The following is a 14,683-nucleotide window of genomic DNA, read 5'->3' on the forward strand; positions in this document are numbered from 1 at the left end:
TCAGGGCCGTCCTTCGTTAAAATCATACATTCTCCTTGTGACTGGTTTGTCATTAAATGCTGGAAGTTAAAAAGCAAACAAAAAAACGTAACCTCTTATATTGGGAGAGTTGTCAAGGAGGGCAGACGTGAAGGCATGTATATACATAACAATGAGCACAGAGTGACATGCTTTGTTTACCTGGAGAGCCCATGGGCGAGGAAACTTGCAACAGGAACTTCTCCGAGTCCAGACGTCAGCGGCTGAACTGCAGACCAGGAACTGCAAGAAAGCATTTGAAAGGAAAGAAGGAGAGAGGAGATTAATGTAAAAAGTCCCGAGACATAACACTGTGTCATGTGCACCCACGAGAAAAGCAAACAATCTCGCTTCCGCTAGCGTCAGTCTATTCCTGGATTGGCTTAACCCTTTCCAGACACCGATTTAGCTATCTACCCCAGATTATACCACCAATACACACAATGAGGGTCGAGCAGGCAGACACAGTCAGCAACTGCTTGCTGCAAGTGACGTTCACATGCTAAAGCAGTCAACAATGCAGCTACTGGGCGATGTAGCTGTCAGTCGCGGCATATGCCGCGTTTCCTTTTTTAATGAGATAAAGATTTTCAGGGGACTACTGTCTGTGGATAATGGATCAATGTCTGCGGGTGGGGCGACGAAGAATTGACCAGTGCATCCAAATACTAGGTGCCTTGATCCCGCTAATGGGATCAAGGCATGGGGACATGTCTTGTAGACAGACTGCTCTGCTTGCAATCCTCGGAACTGAGACCCCACCCCCACCCGTATGGTGCGGTTTTGTCAGTCACCTCAATGGTCTGGTAAATTAAGTATGATGACAAAAATGCAGATTTTGAGATTTACATTGGGCTAAGCAAGTGCCGGAGAGAATTTGCAAACTATTTCACTTGAGTGTCATACTTGAAAGTGGTCTCAGATTTAGACACCTTGTGCAGGCATTTGATAAAATACACACACTTTTATGATTAGAGGCATCTAAAGCTGGAAGCAGCCTAGGCTCGTCTGGACAACTAATAGGGACTGAGTACATGCAGTTGCATGGAGAGTGCAAGGGTAATATAAGACATTCAGGCACTGCGAAAGGGTTGAAAGTGAAAATATAGATTTTAATATATTTTGCAATAGGCTGCACAAAGACCCACAGATTTGTAGTGCTGGTAGAAGTGTCAGTATTATCCAACTCAGTGGCGCTCGTCTTCTACATCTTCGAAGGTGAAAGGCACAGTCATCTCCACTAAGGACTGGAACCTCTGGCTGACAGATTGCACACGTATGCCTGCAGCAGGCATCCTGACCCATTTAGCTATCTTATTAACATTATACAAAGAGAATTTCTAATTTCAAAACAAACAACTTTGCCTCAAGCCCACCACCCTAATAGTGGGAGACAGGGTCTAGGGGTACTCACAACTGTAGTACCCTACCCAGTGCTTTAAATGGGCCAGCACTGTCCGGTACGGAGTACAGGCACTTTTCTATTTTGAGAGGGAGAGTACTGGCACTTCGAGAGAAATGTAATACTTTTAATTGGAGAGTACCGGCACTTCTCAGTAACAAGCAGGTACTCTAGTACAGAGTACGTGCACTTCTATTTTTCCATTTCAAGCACTGACCCTACCACCCATGTCCGCATGTCCTACCCATCCATTAGTGAAAGCCCAGATACGAAGTGTGAAGTTCCTGAATAGGAGCACACAACATCCAAACACCATCTTGATGAAAAACTAAAACCTCCAAGCTTACCATCAATCCAAATATACAACCTAAAGCTCCATAAAAAAAAACCGAATTCCACCTGAATCCAAATACATAGCCCAACTTCCACTTCAGTCCAAGTACTCAATCCCAAACTCCAAGGACTCAACCCTAAACTACACCTCAATCCAAGTCCACAACCTCAAACTCCAATGCAAGTAAACACAGCCTCAAACTCAAGCAGAATATAAAAGCACTCCCACTTCTTCTACAGTCCCAAATACACAACCTAAACTCCACCTGAATATATATACACTACGTCAACTTCCATGTCAATCCCACTACGACCCCAAACTCCACCTCACACGAAATGCCCAAAATCAAGCCCATCATATTCCTATCACATCAGCTCAAAACCATTCTCAATCCAAGCGCAGAGCCCAAACTCCATCTTGATGCAAGTACACAGCCACAAACATCACCCGAATCAAACAAGAAAACCCTAAGGCCACTTCAAACCATGTACAAAACCCCCCACTACATCTCGATCCAAGTACTGAGTCCTGCACTCTACCTCAATTAAAGTACACATCCCTATACTTCACCTCACTACCCTAATCCTGTTCCATTCCACTACAGAACCCACTCTATAAAAGCGTTGAAGCTCAACCTTCCCCGCGACTATTCTATTCATTCCTCATTCTCCTAAATACATATCATAAAGCACTCCACTCATCCTTGTATTACAACATAAGCTTTGCATCACCCCACTACACAATACCAAGCTCCTTATTAACCAGAAGAGTGTTAATAGTTCATCTATTCGTCCACAAGCACCTCATCACCGCAATTAAATAACCTCAAGCTAGTCATTACCTCATATAAACACCATCGCAATCTTTAAAACTCAAATAAGAAATTGTGAAGTTACTACCCCTGCAACTACGCCACTGAAAGCTCTGTCGCATACCAACTACACAAACCCAAGATCTTCCTTACACAATTAAACAACCTAAAATCCATAGGATGTGATAACTTCAATCTTCTCCCATCACAAACAATCCCAACTCCATACCATCTTATACAAGGCATTGTCCTTGCTACCCCAACTATGAAATCACAACCATATCCTCAACCTATCTCAACCACAAGATCTCCCTACCTTAAAGTATGCAACAATTAACTTATACCAACAATTCTAAGCTCTTCCAACCAACTGTATAGTCTTAAATACCTATCAACCGTTTGTATACAACTCTAGAATACTACACATAGCAACAACACGGCCATAGGATGATTTTCACTCACGCAAGGGAGCGATTAGGATCGCTCCCCTGCCATCCGCGGGAGCTCTCAGCCACAATTTGTTTGTTTTTAATTCACTTTCACCTCGCAGCGCCTCAGCGCGCTTTTTAACTCACTGTCCCCTTACCTGTCTTTGGGACCTCGCCCTCATTCCTCCCTCCCGCGCAGCCGAGCTGGACGCTGCCGCGGCTTACCTCTGACCTGCCTGCCGCCTTCAGCGGACGCTCCTCCGGCCCCGCCCACTTTCTGGCCACGCCCCCTTCGGGGCTGCTACCTACTTAGGAGCTGATTACGAGCTCGCTTCCTCATTAGGATCGCTCCCCTGCCATCCGCGGGAGCTCTCAGCCACAATTTGTTTGTTTTTAATTCACTTTCACCTCGCAGCGCCTCAGCGCGCTTTTTAACTCACTGTCCCCTTACCTGTCTTTGGGACCTCGCCCTCATTCCTCCCTCCCGCGCAGCCGAGCTGGACGCTGCCGCGGCTTACCTCTGACCTGCCTGCCGCCTTCAGCGGACGCTCCTCCGGCCACGCCCACTTTCTGGCCACGCCCCCTTCGGGGCTGCTACCTACTTAGGAGCTGATTACGAGCTCGCTTCCTCATTAGGATCGCTCCCCTGCCATCCGCGGGAGCTCTCAGCCACAATTTGTTTGTTTTTAATTCACTTTCACCTCGCAGCGCCTCAGCGCGCTTTTTAACTCACTGTCCCCTTACCTGTCTTTGGGACCTCGCCCTCATTCCTCCCTCCCGCGCAGCCGAGTTGGACGCTGCCGCGGCTTACCTCTGACCTGCCTGCCGCCTTCAGCGGACGCTCCTCCGGCCACGCCCACTTTCTGGTCACGCCCCCTTCGGGGCTGCTACCTACTTAGGAGCTGATTACGAGCTCGCTTCCTCATTAGGATCGCTCCCCTGCCATCCGCGGGAGCTCTCAGCCACAATTTGTTTGTTTTTAATTCACTTTCACCTCGCAGCGCCTCAGCGCGCTTTTTAACTCACTGTCCCCTTACCTGTCTTTGGGACCTCGCCCTCATTCCTCCCTCCCGCGCAGCCGAGCTGGACGCTGCCGCGGCTTACCTCTGACCTGCCTGCCGCCTTCAGCGGACGCTCCTCCGGCCACGCCCACTTTCTGGCCACGCCCCCTTCGGGGCTGCTACCTACTTAGGAGCTGATTACGAGCTCGCTTCCTCATTAGGATCGCTCCCCTGCCATCCGCGGGAGCTCTCAGCCACAATTTGTTTGTTTTTAATTCACTTTCACCTCGCAGCGCCTCAGCGCGCTTTTTAACTCACTGTCCCCTTACCTGTCTTTGGGACCTCGCCCTCATTCCTCCCTCCCGCGCAGCCGAGCTGGACGCTGCCGCGGCTTACCTCTGACCTGCCTGCCGCCTTCAGCGGACGCTCCTCCGGCCACGCCCACTTTCTGGCCACGCCCCCTTTGTTCACCAATAAATCATGTGCCTCTACCGTTCGCGCAGCGGACGGGCGCAGCGGGCGCGCCGTTTGCGCGCCGAAGGCGTGCCTAAGGCAAGCCCGTCTGCGCCCGTCCGCGACCGGCCGGGACCAGGGGCCATAGACCCTGCCCGTCCTCTGATGTATTCTTCAGCCCAACTTACTTTGTTTCCTGCTTCCACCCCTCCCTCCCCATCCACAGTTAATCTCTTATCCTTGCATGGCATCTATCTCCCCCCTCTTATTGGCCCAGTCTTGCCCATTCCCCCTCCTTTAACATCTTCTCCGCCTTCCTCCTCTCGCATCTCCCCTGGTTTCCCAGCTGCCTCCGCCTTTCTCCTCAACACTCGTTCCGCTGTGAAAAATCAATCTGCTCTTTTCAATCTTTTGGACACTGACGCCCCGGACTTTCTGTTCCTTACAGAAACCTGGTTTTCCTCGGATTCCCTTCCTGATCTGCTGGCCATTCTTCCTGACACCCACTATGCTCTTCGTGCCGACCGCCCTGATGGTAAAATGGGAGGTGGAGTGGCCATGATAGTTCACCGCTCCCTTCAATTCCAGCTCTTGCCGCACCCTGGCATTTCTGGTGTGGATTTCTTGGTGGCCCGCTCGCTCAACCTCCCGGTTCCCCTGACGGTGATTCTTCTCTACCGTCCCCCTCAAAATATGCCGTCATTTGCGCCCACCCTGCAGGACCTCCTGGCCACTCTGGCTGTAAACAATTCCTCGTTACTTCTGCTCGGGGACTTTAATTTCTGGCCGGGTGACCCGCGGGAGGATTTCTTTTCCAAAGATTTGTCCGCCACCTTTCGCTGTCTCAACTTTCTCCCCCTTGTTTCAGCCCCCACCCACACCCATGGTCATACTTTGGACCAGATCTGGTCTCTACGCTGTAACTCCTCGGTTACCTCGATCTCCCCTTGCGTCTGGTCCGATCATTTTTTGATTTCTTTTTCCATCAGCCTAGGTCAACCCGAGAAAGTCTCCCCTCCCAAAAACACCTGGGCCCGGAGCTGGAACAAGACGGACCTTAGTGATCTTTCTTCTTCTCTACTTTCGTCGGCTCCCACCCTGACTAATCTCCCTGTGGAGAACCAGGCGGTTGCTATTAACAACTGGCTCTCCTCGGCTTGCGACCGGGCTGCCCCACTCAGAAATATCAGATCAGCCCGTCCCCACGATGCACACAAGTGGTTTTCCAGCGAGCTCAGATCGCTGAAATTAGAACTTAGGCGCTCTGAGCGTCGCTGGCGTCGCAACTACTGCCCTGATCTTCGCCTTACTTATAAAGCTCTTCTGAACAGCTACAAATCGGCCATTTTAGCGGCAAAATCCAAGTATTTCTCGGAGCGCGTAGCCCTTTCGGCCAACAAATCGCGTGAGATCTTCTCACTGGTGCGTAGCCTTGCTACCTCCGACCGTGCTAGCTTGTCCCCTGCCCCCTCTTTATCTCTTTGTCACTCCCTTAATGATTATTTTATCAATAAAATAATCACCATCAAGTCCAACATTCCGACTGTACCTGAACCCAACTTCCCGGATCACTCTTTCCGTTGTTCTTCTGTTTTTGATCACTTCCAACCCATCTCACCTGAGCTCTTCCGCGACCTTCTTGTTAAGGTCAAATCCGGTTCTCCGGCGGATTGTGCTCCGGCTCGGATCCTTAGATCCCTCTACACCTCCTGCCCCACCCCTCCTTTAACTTTTCTTAATTCTTGTTTGGCTTCGGGTTCTGTTCCTTCTCCCTTTAAAGCTGCCATCGTGCTTCCCATCCTGAAGAAAGCTGGCCTGGATCCTTCTCTTCCTTCGAACTTCAGGCCGATCTCCCTCCTTCCCTATCTTGGGAAGATCCTCGAGAGCTATGTGACCTCTTGTCTCTCGAACTTCATCGAGGAGAACAACATCTTGGCCCCTCGCCAGGCTGGTTTTCGACCTGGTCACTCCACTGAGAGTGTGGTCCTCGCGGTCTTGGATGAACTGAAGGGGAAGGCTGACAGCAACCTCCCCCAGGCCTTAGTTCTCTTGGATTTGTCCGCTGCGTTTGACACGGTCGATCATGTCATCCTCCTCGACGGTGTCGGCGCAGCGGGCATCCAGGGCACGGCCCTCTCCTGGATCGCGTCCTTTCTTCAGGGCAGATCACAGGCAGTTCACCTCTCTGACTTTTCTGCTCCCTCTCTCCCGGTTACTTGTGGGGTACCCCAAGGCTCTTCTCTGTCCCCTCTTCTTTTCAACCTTTATATCCGCCCTCTTATCTTTTCCCTCCTCGAGCTGGGGGTCTCTGTGTACAATTACGCAGATGACCTCCAGCTCGTTTTTGACCTATCCTCTCCTACCCACTCTCTTTCCAAGTTCAGTTCTACCTTACTCTTTATTTCCCAATGGATGAGCTTTAATCATTTAAAGCTCAATCCTGACAAGACTGAGCTTGTCCTCACTGGTGGTCCCTCTAACCCCTGGTCTGCTGTTCACTGGCCCCTCTCTTTCGGTTCCCCTCCCTCCCCAGTCTCCTCCGTTCGGACCTTGGGCATCAAGATCAGCAATGATCTTTCTATGCATGCGCATATCAGCGCCGTCGTCTCCGCTTGTTTCCTTTCCCTCCGCCTCATCCGCAAAATCTCCCGGTTTTTCTCTGTTGATGCCCTAAAAACTATTATTTCTGCCCTTATTACATCTCGCCTGGATTACGGCAATGGCCTGTTCGTAGGCATTCCGGCCTACGAAACTCGCCGCCTCCAGGCCATCCAGAACCAGGCAGCCCGTCTTGTTTTCCGTCTTCCCAAGTTTTCCCATATCACTCCTGCCCTTAAATCCCTTCATTGGCTCCCTGTTCACCTCAGATCTCACTTTAAACTTGCCTGTTTGGCTTTTCGGGCTCATGCCCGATCTGCTCCTCTCTTTATCAATTCTTTAGTTTCTTCTCATGCCCCTTGTCGTACCCTTCGCTCGTCCTCTCTCTCTCTTCTTCACGTCCCCCGCTTCCGTAAATCCCGCACCGGAGGCACTCGCTTCTCGGTGCGGGCTCCCCAGATCTGGAACTCTCTTCCCCTTTCGATTCGCTCTATTCCTATCTTTTCACATTTTCGTAAAGCTCTTAAAACTTTCCTCTTTCTTCAGGCTTTTCCTGTCTAACTCCCCCCCGGTTCCCTAGCAAATTATGGCTGTGATCCTCAGCGCCAGGAAGCCGCTTGGCCGCAGTGCGCTTTTATAAATATTTGTTTCATTTCATTTCATTTCATTTCACACATAATCACCATGCCCTATCCCTGCGCACCAGTGATACAATTTCTACCCACAATTAAACAGCAGACGCCGTGCAGCACCTGACAGATACACCACAGATTAACAGATCTCGTGTTCAAAACTTGCCATCAGTTTTCACCATGGCAATTACCCTGAAAAGATCCCACACATAAAGGACATTGAACCCTCTTAACATCCTTATTAAATGCATACTCCCATCACATACAAATCTTACCCATTCCCAAAGATCATAGGCATCTCCTTCCTATGTGGATCTCACCTGCCCAAAACTCTTACAGATCATGCACACAGCTCTCACCCTCCCCAAACTCCTCACCCTCTTCCGACATATATATGTGTATCAAACCCTCTACCAAACACCCATGGTGACCCCCCTCTCGCCCGATATCCGCAAAGAACCCAGCCTCCCACAACACCAATGATGCCCTCACTTTACAAGTACTCATCAACACATGCAGATTTTCCTATCACCCTCAAGGTTTTATTCTCTCCAACACCTTTACAGCTGTTCTCCAGCACCCATACACGTTTCACACTCCTCAAAACTCACACAGATCTTCTCAGAATCCATGCAGTTCAATAATTAAGAGCTTGTCCTCTCGCTCACACCGATAATCCATAACACTCATATAGCCAGGGCATGAGTCGGGGGTACATGCAGGAGGAAGGCGTCCACTCATTATTTTCACAGGGTGAATGCCGTCCACCCTGCCAAGAATTTGGGCCCCACTGAATAATGTGCTGAACTTGTTCCGGTGTAATTTCCAAACACCAGGACACTTTCAGCAGGGCCTGCATGTTGTCTGCTTTCCATCTGCAACAAGCAACAACGTGCAGGTGGGGACGGGGCTTTCTTATTTAAGACTCCTGATGGGCCCATAACAAAGGCCGAAATTGAGGCGTCATCAGGCCTCCTTTTGTTCAAGTCTCTTGGCTGGGTGCAGTCACGCCTCTCAAAACTAGCACTTGTCCCACGTTTCCAAAAATGTAGATTAGGTGGTCGATCATTCACGGTGCTGGCTTCCAAGCTCTGGAACACGCTTCCTATCCACATTCGATCTCTAGAGGATCTTTTTTCTTTCAGGAAAGCAGTTAAAACCCATCTTTTCCCCTTGCCCTATTAAAATTCAGTTACTCTTCTTGTTTCTGTCTGTTGTGTTACCTGTCAGATATAGCGCCGGGACGCCCCTTCGCTGGGGCAGCTGTGCGCTCAAAAAATTGATTAACATAACATAACATACCTGATGCAAATGATGCGGAGGGGAAACAAAGGCTCACACATTGTAAGCACTTCACAACTACTTAAGAGAGGCAGCTTTTCACTTTGTTCAGTCCTTGTTTAGGAGATATGCATGCACTGTAAGAATGTCAGATGTGTTGGTCTTTCCCAGTATTTACACATAGCAAATTGCATTTATATAGAGCTTACTACACCTGAGGAGGCGTTGAAATAATTCAAATACCACTATTTTTTCTTGTATAGCCAACTCATCCCAATTCAGGGTGTCAGAGCGCTTTATATCAACACGTGCATATTACATGTACAATAAATTATATAAGTTTGTAAATGAATGTACAGGTGTGTTATATAAAACTGGAAGATGGCAAGGTGTAGAAGTCACATATCATTTTCCATAGCTCACTGAGCCATTATCCTCGCAATGCGCTCAAACGTACACATGATAGACCTGCTAAACATATATGTGAGGGCTTTAGATCTGATGTCACTTCTTGTGATGCCACTTCCTGTGAAGCTGTGGCTTGTGATGCCATTTTCTATGATGTAAATTCCTGTGATGTCATATATTATGTCATGCGCCGTGATGTCATGCACCGTGATGTCACGCGCCTTGATGTGACTTGCATACTGCCTAACCAGGTTAGTCTCCCCACTTCTTTTTTTAGGACTTGTGCCCTGCATATAGCTCTCCAATCCTAAATAACCAAACAGCCCTCCCAACTTGATGCATGTCCAACAAACATACCCCATCCCTAATACTCGAACAGATGTTCCTCTCTCAGCATCCAAAACACCTTGTCTCAGCTACAAAGGTCCCTCTCACCGAGGCACCATCAGTCTACGTCACCATTCCCAAACGATAATACAGAAGACGTCCCCCCCCCCACCCACCCCCGCACCCACACTCCCCCACGGGCCACTCTACAGCCATCATTCACCATTCATCACGTTTTCTAATAACAGAGACACACACGGGGGACCAGGTGATGGGGAAAGGGAGACGGATGCTGTCACCTTCGCCACTGACAGGCAGAAGGAGGACGCGGATGCATTAATGGGCGAAGGAGCGAAAATAATTAAATATTAAAACAAACACGGAAGAGGCGACCTCCAAACCAGAGAGAGGAATGACCTAAAGTCTCGTCCTCACGAAGGTGAAAGGGCGAGATTTTGATCGATACCTTATATCTATTGATCCAAACCTCGATCTGGTCGACTGAACCTTTATTGCCTGTCTTGGAAGGAAACAGTACACCTATCTGCAAATTAGTTCACCCAAGAAAGGACTCTACTCTCAAAGATCACGGACAACTTCTAGGTTTCAAAAGTTTATTGTAAAGATATAATGAGCTGCAAATACAAGCATCTCAGAATGAGATTCACGAGATACACAGGTCCAATTACATACATGTGCTCTCGAAAAGCCCTCAGACGAGCAACAGAAATCACTAACACAAGTTCTAAAAATAGCAAAGCTATCAGCATAGACGCATATCTCTCCTTCATTTAGGTTGGAGGAAAACAAACACAGGTTAGGCGTCCCTACCCTGTTCTAGATGGTATCCCTACTTAACCAAATCCCAACCTAACAAAGGTGTCAGCAATGAATGACCCCCAAGGGAAGTCACCCACTCTAAGTCTCTTGGTGAAAACCTAAAGTTCTCCAGTCATGACCCCTCACTGCCTACCCATCCGCTCTCTAAAGGGTCCTCGGGTCTCTGCTCTAACTCCACCCAGGGGTGCTGTCCCTAATACAAAATAGTCAACAACATTTGAGACGCCCCTTGCGAAACGCCTCTCACGTGGTGCAACTTCAGGCTTTTTCCATGATGCTTTGTATTGGGCCTCAGACGTTAGAGTTGACCTTGCTTCTCAGTCTCTTCTCCGGCCCGCTGATACCCCTTAAACATTCCAGAACCCTCCTCCATGTCTGGGCCGTCTACTGAACAGACCTCTATTCATTCACTTATAATTGGATCCCCCCTTTCCTGTTGCAGACAGATATCTGCCGCCAAGAACCCAACTCTCATAGACTTCTAAAAAGGCTTGCAACATTTCTCAGCCCAGACATGTACGTGTAAATCAATGCTAAAACATTTCAGGCCTACAATATTTCACATTATGATTATAGCATTCTATTTCTTCATTTACTTAAAGCATGTTAAAACTCTTATTCTATTATTTAGAAAACATTACTCTAAATCATGGCCCATTAATGCAATGACCAAAAACGTTAAACAATCTGTGTCGTGAAAAGAAACACCTTCCCTTTTAGCTCCAGCTCTGGCCCTGAGGCCTACCACGTTCTGCGTTTTACCACAGACCATCTTATATGTTAACAGCTACACGACATAGATTCAAAATAATCACGTCTACTAAAATCATATAATGTCACACATTTCTGTATTAATTCCACTTCTACTTAAATCTCTATATTAGCTATACATTTAGAATATAATTTCAAATACTATTAGCACTCATGGCATTTCTCTTCATGAATTATGCTCTCTATAGGTAAATGTGATGTACTCATATATTTATCTCAGTTTGCGCTCTCTCAGTTCCCCCCTTTGATGACCTCTCGGGGTCATCACTAACATTTAAACTGCAGTTATTGCTGGCATTCTCTGCGCTTCCAGAGCTCTCAGGCTCCTGTACTGATTATCTTGTATGGCAGCCAATCTCTGCAACTGTTCTCTTTGGGCCCTTTCTGACCTTCTTGCTCTGTACCATTTGAATACCCTCACCAATCCCCACAATATTATCCCACAGATCAATATTATGATGATAGGCTTTAGGATATACCAAATAAAGCTTTTGCCTAAGGTGGAAAACCACCCTCCAACTGTACTCATTCCATGGCCCACCTTTTCCCAGACATTTTCTCTACTCAAGTCTTCGATCTCTTTGTGTATATTAGTTATGTTCTTAATAACTTTCTCAAGGGGTTTTGAAAGGTCTGGAATGTAAGTGCAACATTCCTGAACCTTCAAAGCCTTACAGACTCCGCCCTCTTTTGCTAATAAGACATCTAATGCAAGCCGATTTTGAAGAACCATAGCCCTTATCGATTGCATCTCTCCTTCTACCAGCATTAAGGACTGAGCAGTGCTGGCAGACAACCTGTCGACAACTGTTGCCAGTCGTCTAATTTTAACATCATTAAGGATTATTCCCAAAAGAGGGAACATAGCTCCAAAGACATCTCCAACCATTTCTGCATCGCCTAAATCCCTCCTTCCCCTCGATGATGTCTGGCCCTCAATGATCAATAAGTCTTGTGCATGATATATTTTGGGGAAGACAATTGCCAAGTAACATGATCCATACCAGTTGTCAGGTAGTCTCACGTAAGCATTTCTTCCACATACAAAATACACATTTGGAATTACTTGCATTCCCTTCAGGAAATCCTTAGTGTAGTACTCTAAATTAAAAGCATGTTCACAGTCAACTTCACCCACGTATACATTTTCATAATACGTTTTGGCTCGGTGAAGACATAACTTTCCTTTCTGCGCTTTATCTAAAGCTATTGGACCACTACTACCCTTTCTCTTATGTGACTTCTCTTCCTCGGTCCAATCTAATTTCCCTTGTCCTGATTTTTTCAAAATCTTTTGTCTCCTGTAACGATCATCCACCTGCCCTATGAACTTTTTCTCGACTTCTGACACCTTACATGTCAGGTTATTTCTACGGGCATGTGAAGTATCTAAGGTAATCCAAGGAATGAAGAACTTGGCCAATCTGTCTTCACTCTTCCAGTAATCCCATTTATTCATCTGCTTATAATTCGGGACTTCTGGCAACACAGAATCATAATTGGAGAAATAGTATTCAAAACTATCTCTCTCATAAAATATACTAAGCAATAAGCTACATGTAATGCCATATGTCAGAGGGAGGTGATGATATCGAATTCCTTCATCTACAGACGCAGGCAACTGCATGCAGACGTAGCAATCCTTAACCTCCATGGCATCCACGTATTCATACAAAAGTTTAGCATAAGCATTTGACCTAAAGTCTCCTTGGGACTCGTCTACATGTAACCTGCGGGCTTCTGCAGCCAATAACGCTTTCTCTTGAGTGTTTTCCCTTTTCTCACCTGCAACAGTGGGTGTAAGTGTTACTACAGAATTCGCATCAGTTACCTTTACCTCTTCCTCATGTCCCTTTACATAAGAAATTGTTACCACTAAAGCTATTAATATTATCACTCCTACTATTAGTGTACCTATTATACATTTAGCTCTGCGGTTCGGGGTGCCGGCCTCCATTTCGTCAGACAGTCTATCTTTTCCCTTTCTCTTTGCAAAAAGTTCCTTTCCTCTCGTTCCTTTACAGTCTCTTTCAATCCTTTTTTGTCTTTAGAATCCACACAGCTGGAGGCTGACAGCCTTTTTCGCAAAAAGTCCTTTCACAGTTCAAAAAGACAACCCTAGCCCTTCTCCATCCACTCAAGGGGTTCCCTAAAATTCTCTGCTTCCTGGGCGCTAGGTAATCTTCTTTTCTTCTGCTTGCTTTATTTACAAAGTCCTTTAACAATCGACTATTAGATTTGTGGTTGCAGCTTCAATAGCATAGTTCAATATTTCCATGCGAAGAGTATGCTCTTCATGTGCTGTTATCGTGGTACCAAAGTCGGGGAATTTCAATTCTGTAAGAAACATGTGTTTTAACTTGCTGAGGCGGGGAGGTCTGGGGAGCACGAATGTTAGTGACCCTTCTTGTTCGACACCGGGTACCAACAGTTGTATTTCCACGGTGATAATGGGCTCAGAACTGGACACCACCACCGCTCGGATCCTCCCTGTCTCTGGTTTCACAGACATTTGTCGCCAGATATGTCCACTCAGGTGTGGAGTATCTTCTGTTAGGCACACGCACTCTTCTTGACCTTCTTCGGTCTGGTGCTTCAGCGCCCTGAGCACCTTCTTCTGGGTCTGAGTCTTCTGATATCGGAGGAAGGGTTGCTTCTGGAGTTGACCTCAGGCTAGAACTTCTTCTTTGTGGCCAATTTGCTTCTCCACGTGCCCTTCTACTCCTTCTCCTTCTGGTCTGTTCTCGCTCTCTTTCAGACCTGTCAGGGTCAGACTCGTACTCCCAGCTGTCTTCTCCTTCTGTAGCGTCTTCTGTTTCGCTGTTGTACTGACCGTCCTCAGCTTGGTCAGACTCGTTCCCTGCTTCCACTGGCACCTCTACAGCTTGGCTAGCCCCCTCTATGGCTTCTTGGTCCTCAGCTGGACGTCCATCCGAGAGAGGAGCTGTTTCCAGAGGTGCTGGAACCCTTTTCGTATGCGACGCGTGTATCCAGTTGGGCAGGCCTCCCACCTTTACAGCTGTACTTGTGATCAGGATGACCTGGTAGGGCCCACGCCAACGAATATCCAAGCAGCTTCTTCTCACATGTTTCTTCACCAGGACCCAGTCCCCAGGATACAGGTCATGGCAAGGGCCCTGGCACGCTGGAACCTCTGCAGCCTGCACCGAGCGTTTCACCCTTTCTTGTCGTCTGTTCATATTCCTTTCATGCGCTGCCCTAAGCCATGCTTCAAGGGCTTCAAACTGGGTTGGTCTAGGCAAGGGTCTCTTTGAGGTCATGACTGATTTCAATCGATGTAACACCTCTAATCTGAACGTCCCGTACTTCGGGAACGTCAGTTCCTCGTTTCCTTCAGTAATCTTACTCCACTCTGATA

At 47.6% G+C, this 14,683-nt stretch overlaps 1 protein-coding gene across 2 annotated transcripts in view; it reads right to left on the bottom strand.

Annotated features, from left to right (window-relative positions):
• DTX3 (deltex E3 ubiquitin ligase 3) overlaps window positions 1–14,683 on the bottom strand; it is a 224,743-nt gene that overhangs the window by 71,825 nt on the left and 138,235 nt on the right. For both annotated transcript variants that reach the window (XM_078688968.1, XM_078688967.1), the window contains exon 2: window positions 181–261. In XM_078688968.1, coding sequence (XP_078545094.1) covers window positions 181–193 — 13 coding nt within the window. In that variant the 5' untranslated portion in view covers window positions 194–261. The remainder of the gene's footprint in view (window positions 1–180; window positions 262–14,683) is intronic.

The sequence above is a fragment of the Lissotriton helveticus genome, chromosome 1_1 (genome assembly GCF_964261635.1).
Source record: "Lissotriton helveticus chromosome 1_1, aLisHel1.1, whole genome shotgun sequence".
Taxonomy (NCBI): domain Eukaryota; kingdom Metazoa; phylum Chordata; class Amphibia; order Caudata; family Salamandridae; genus Lissotriton; species Lissotriton helveticus.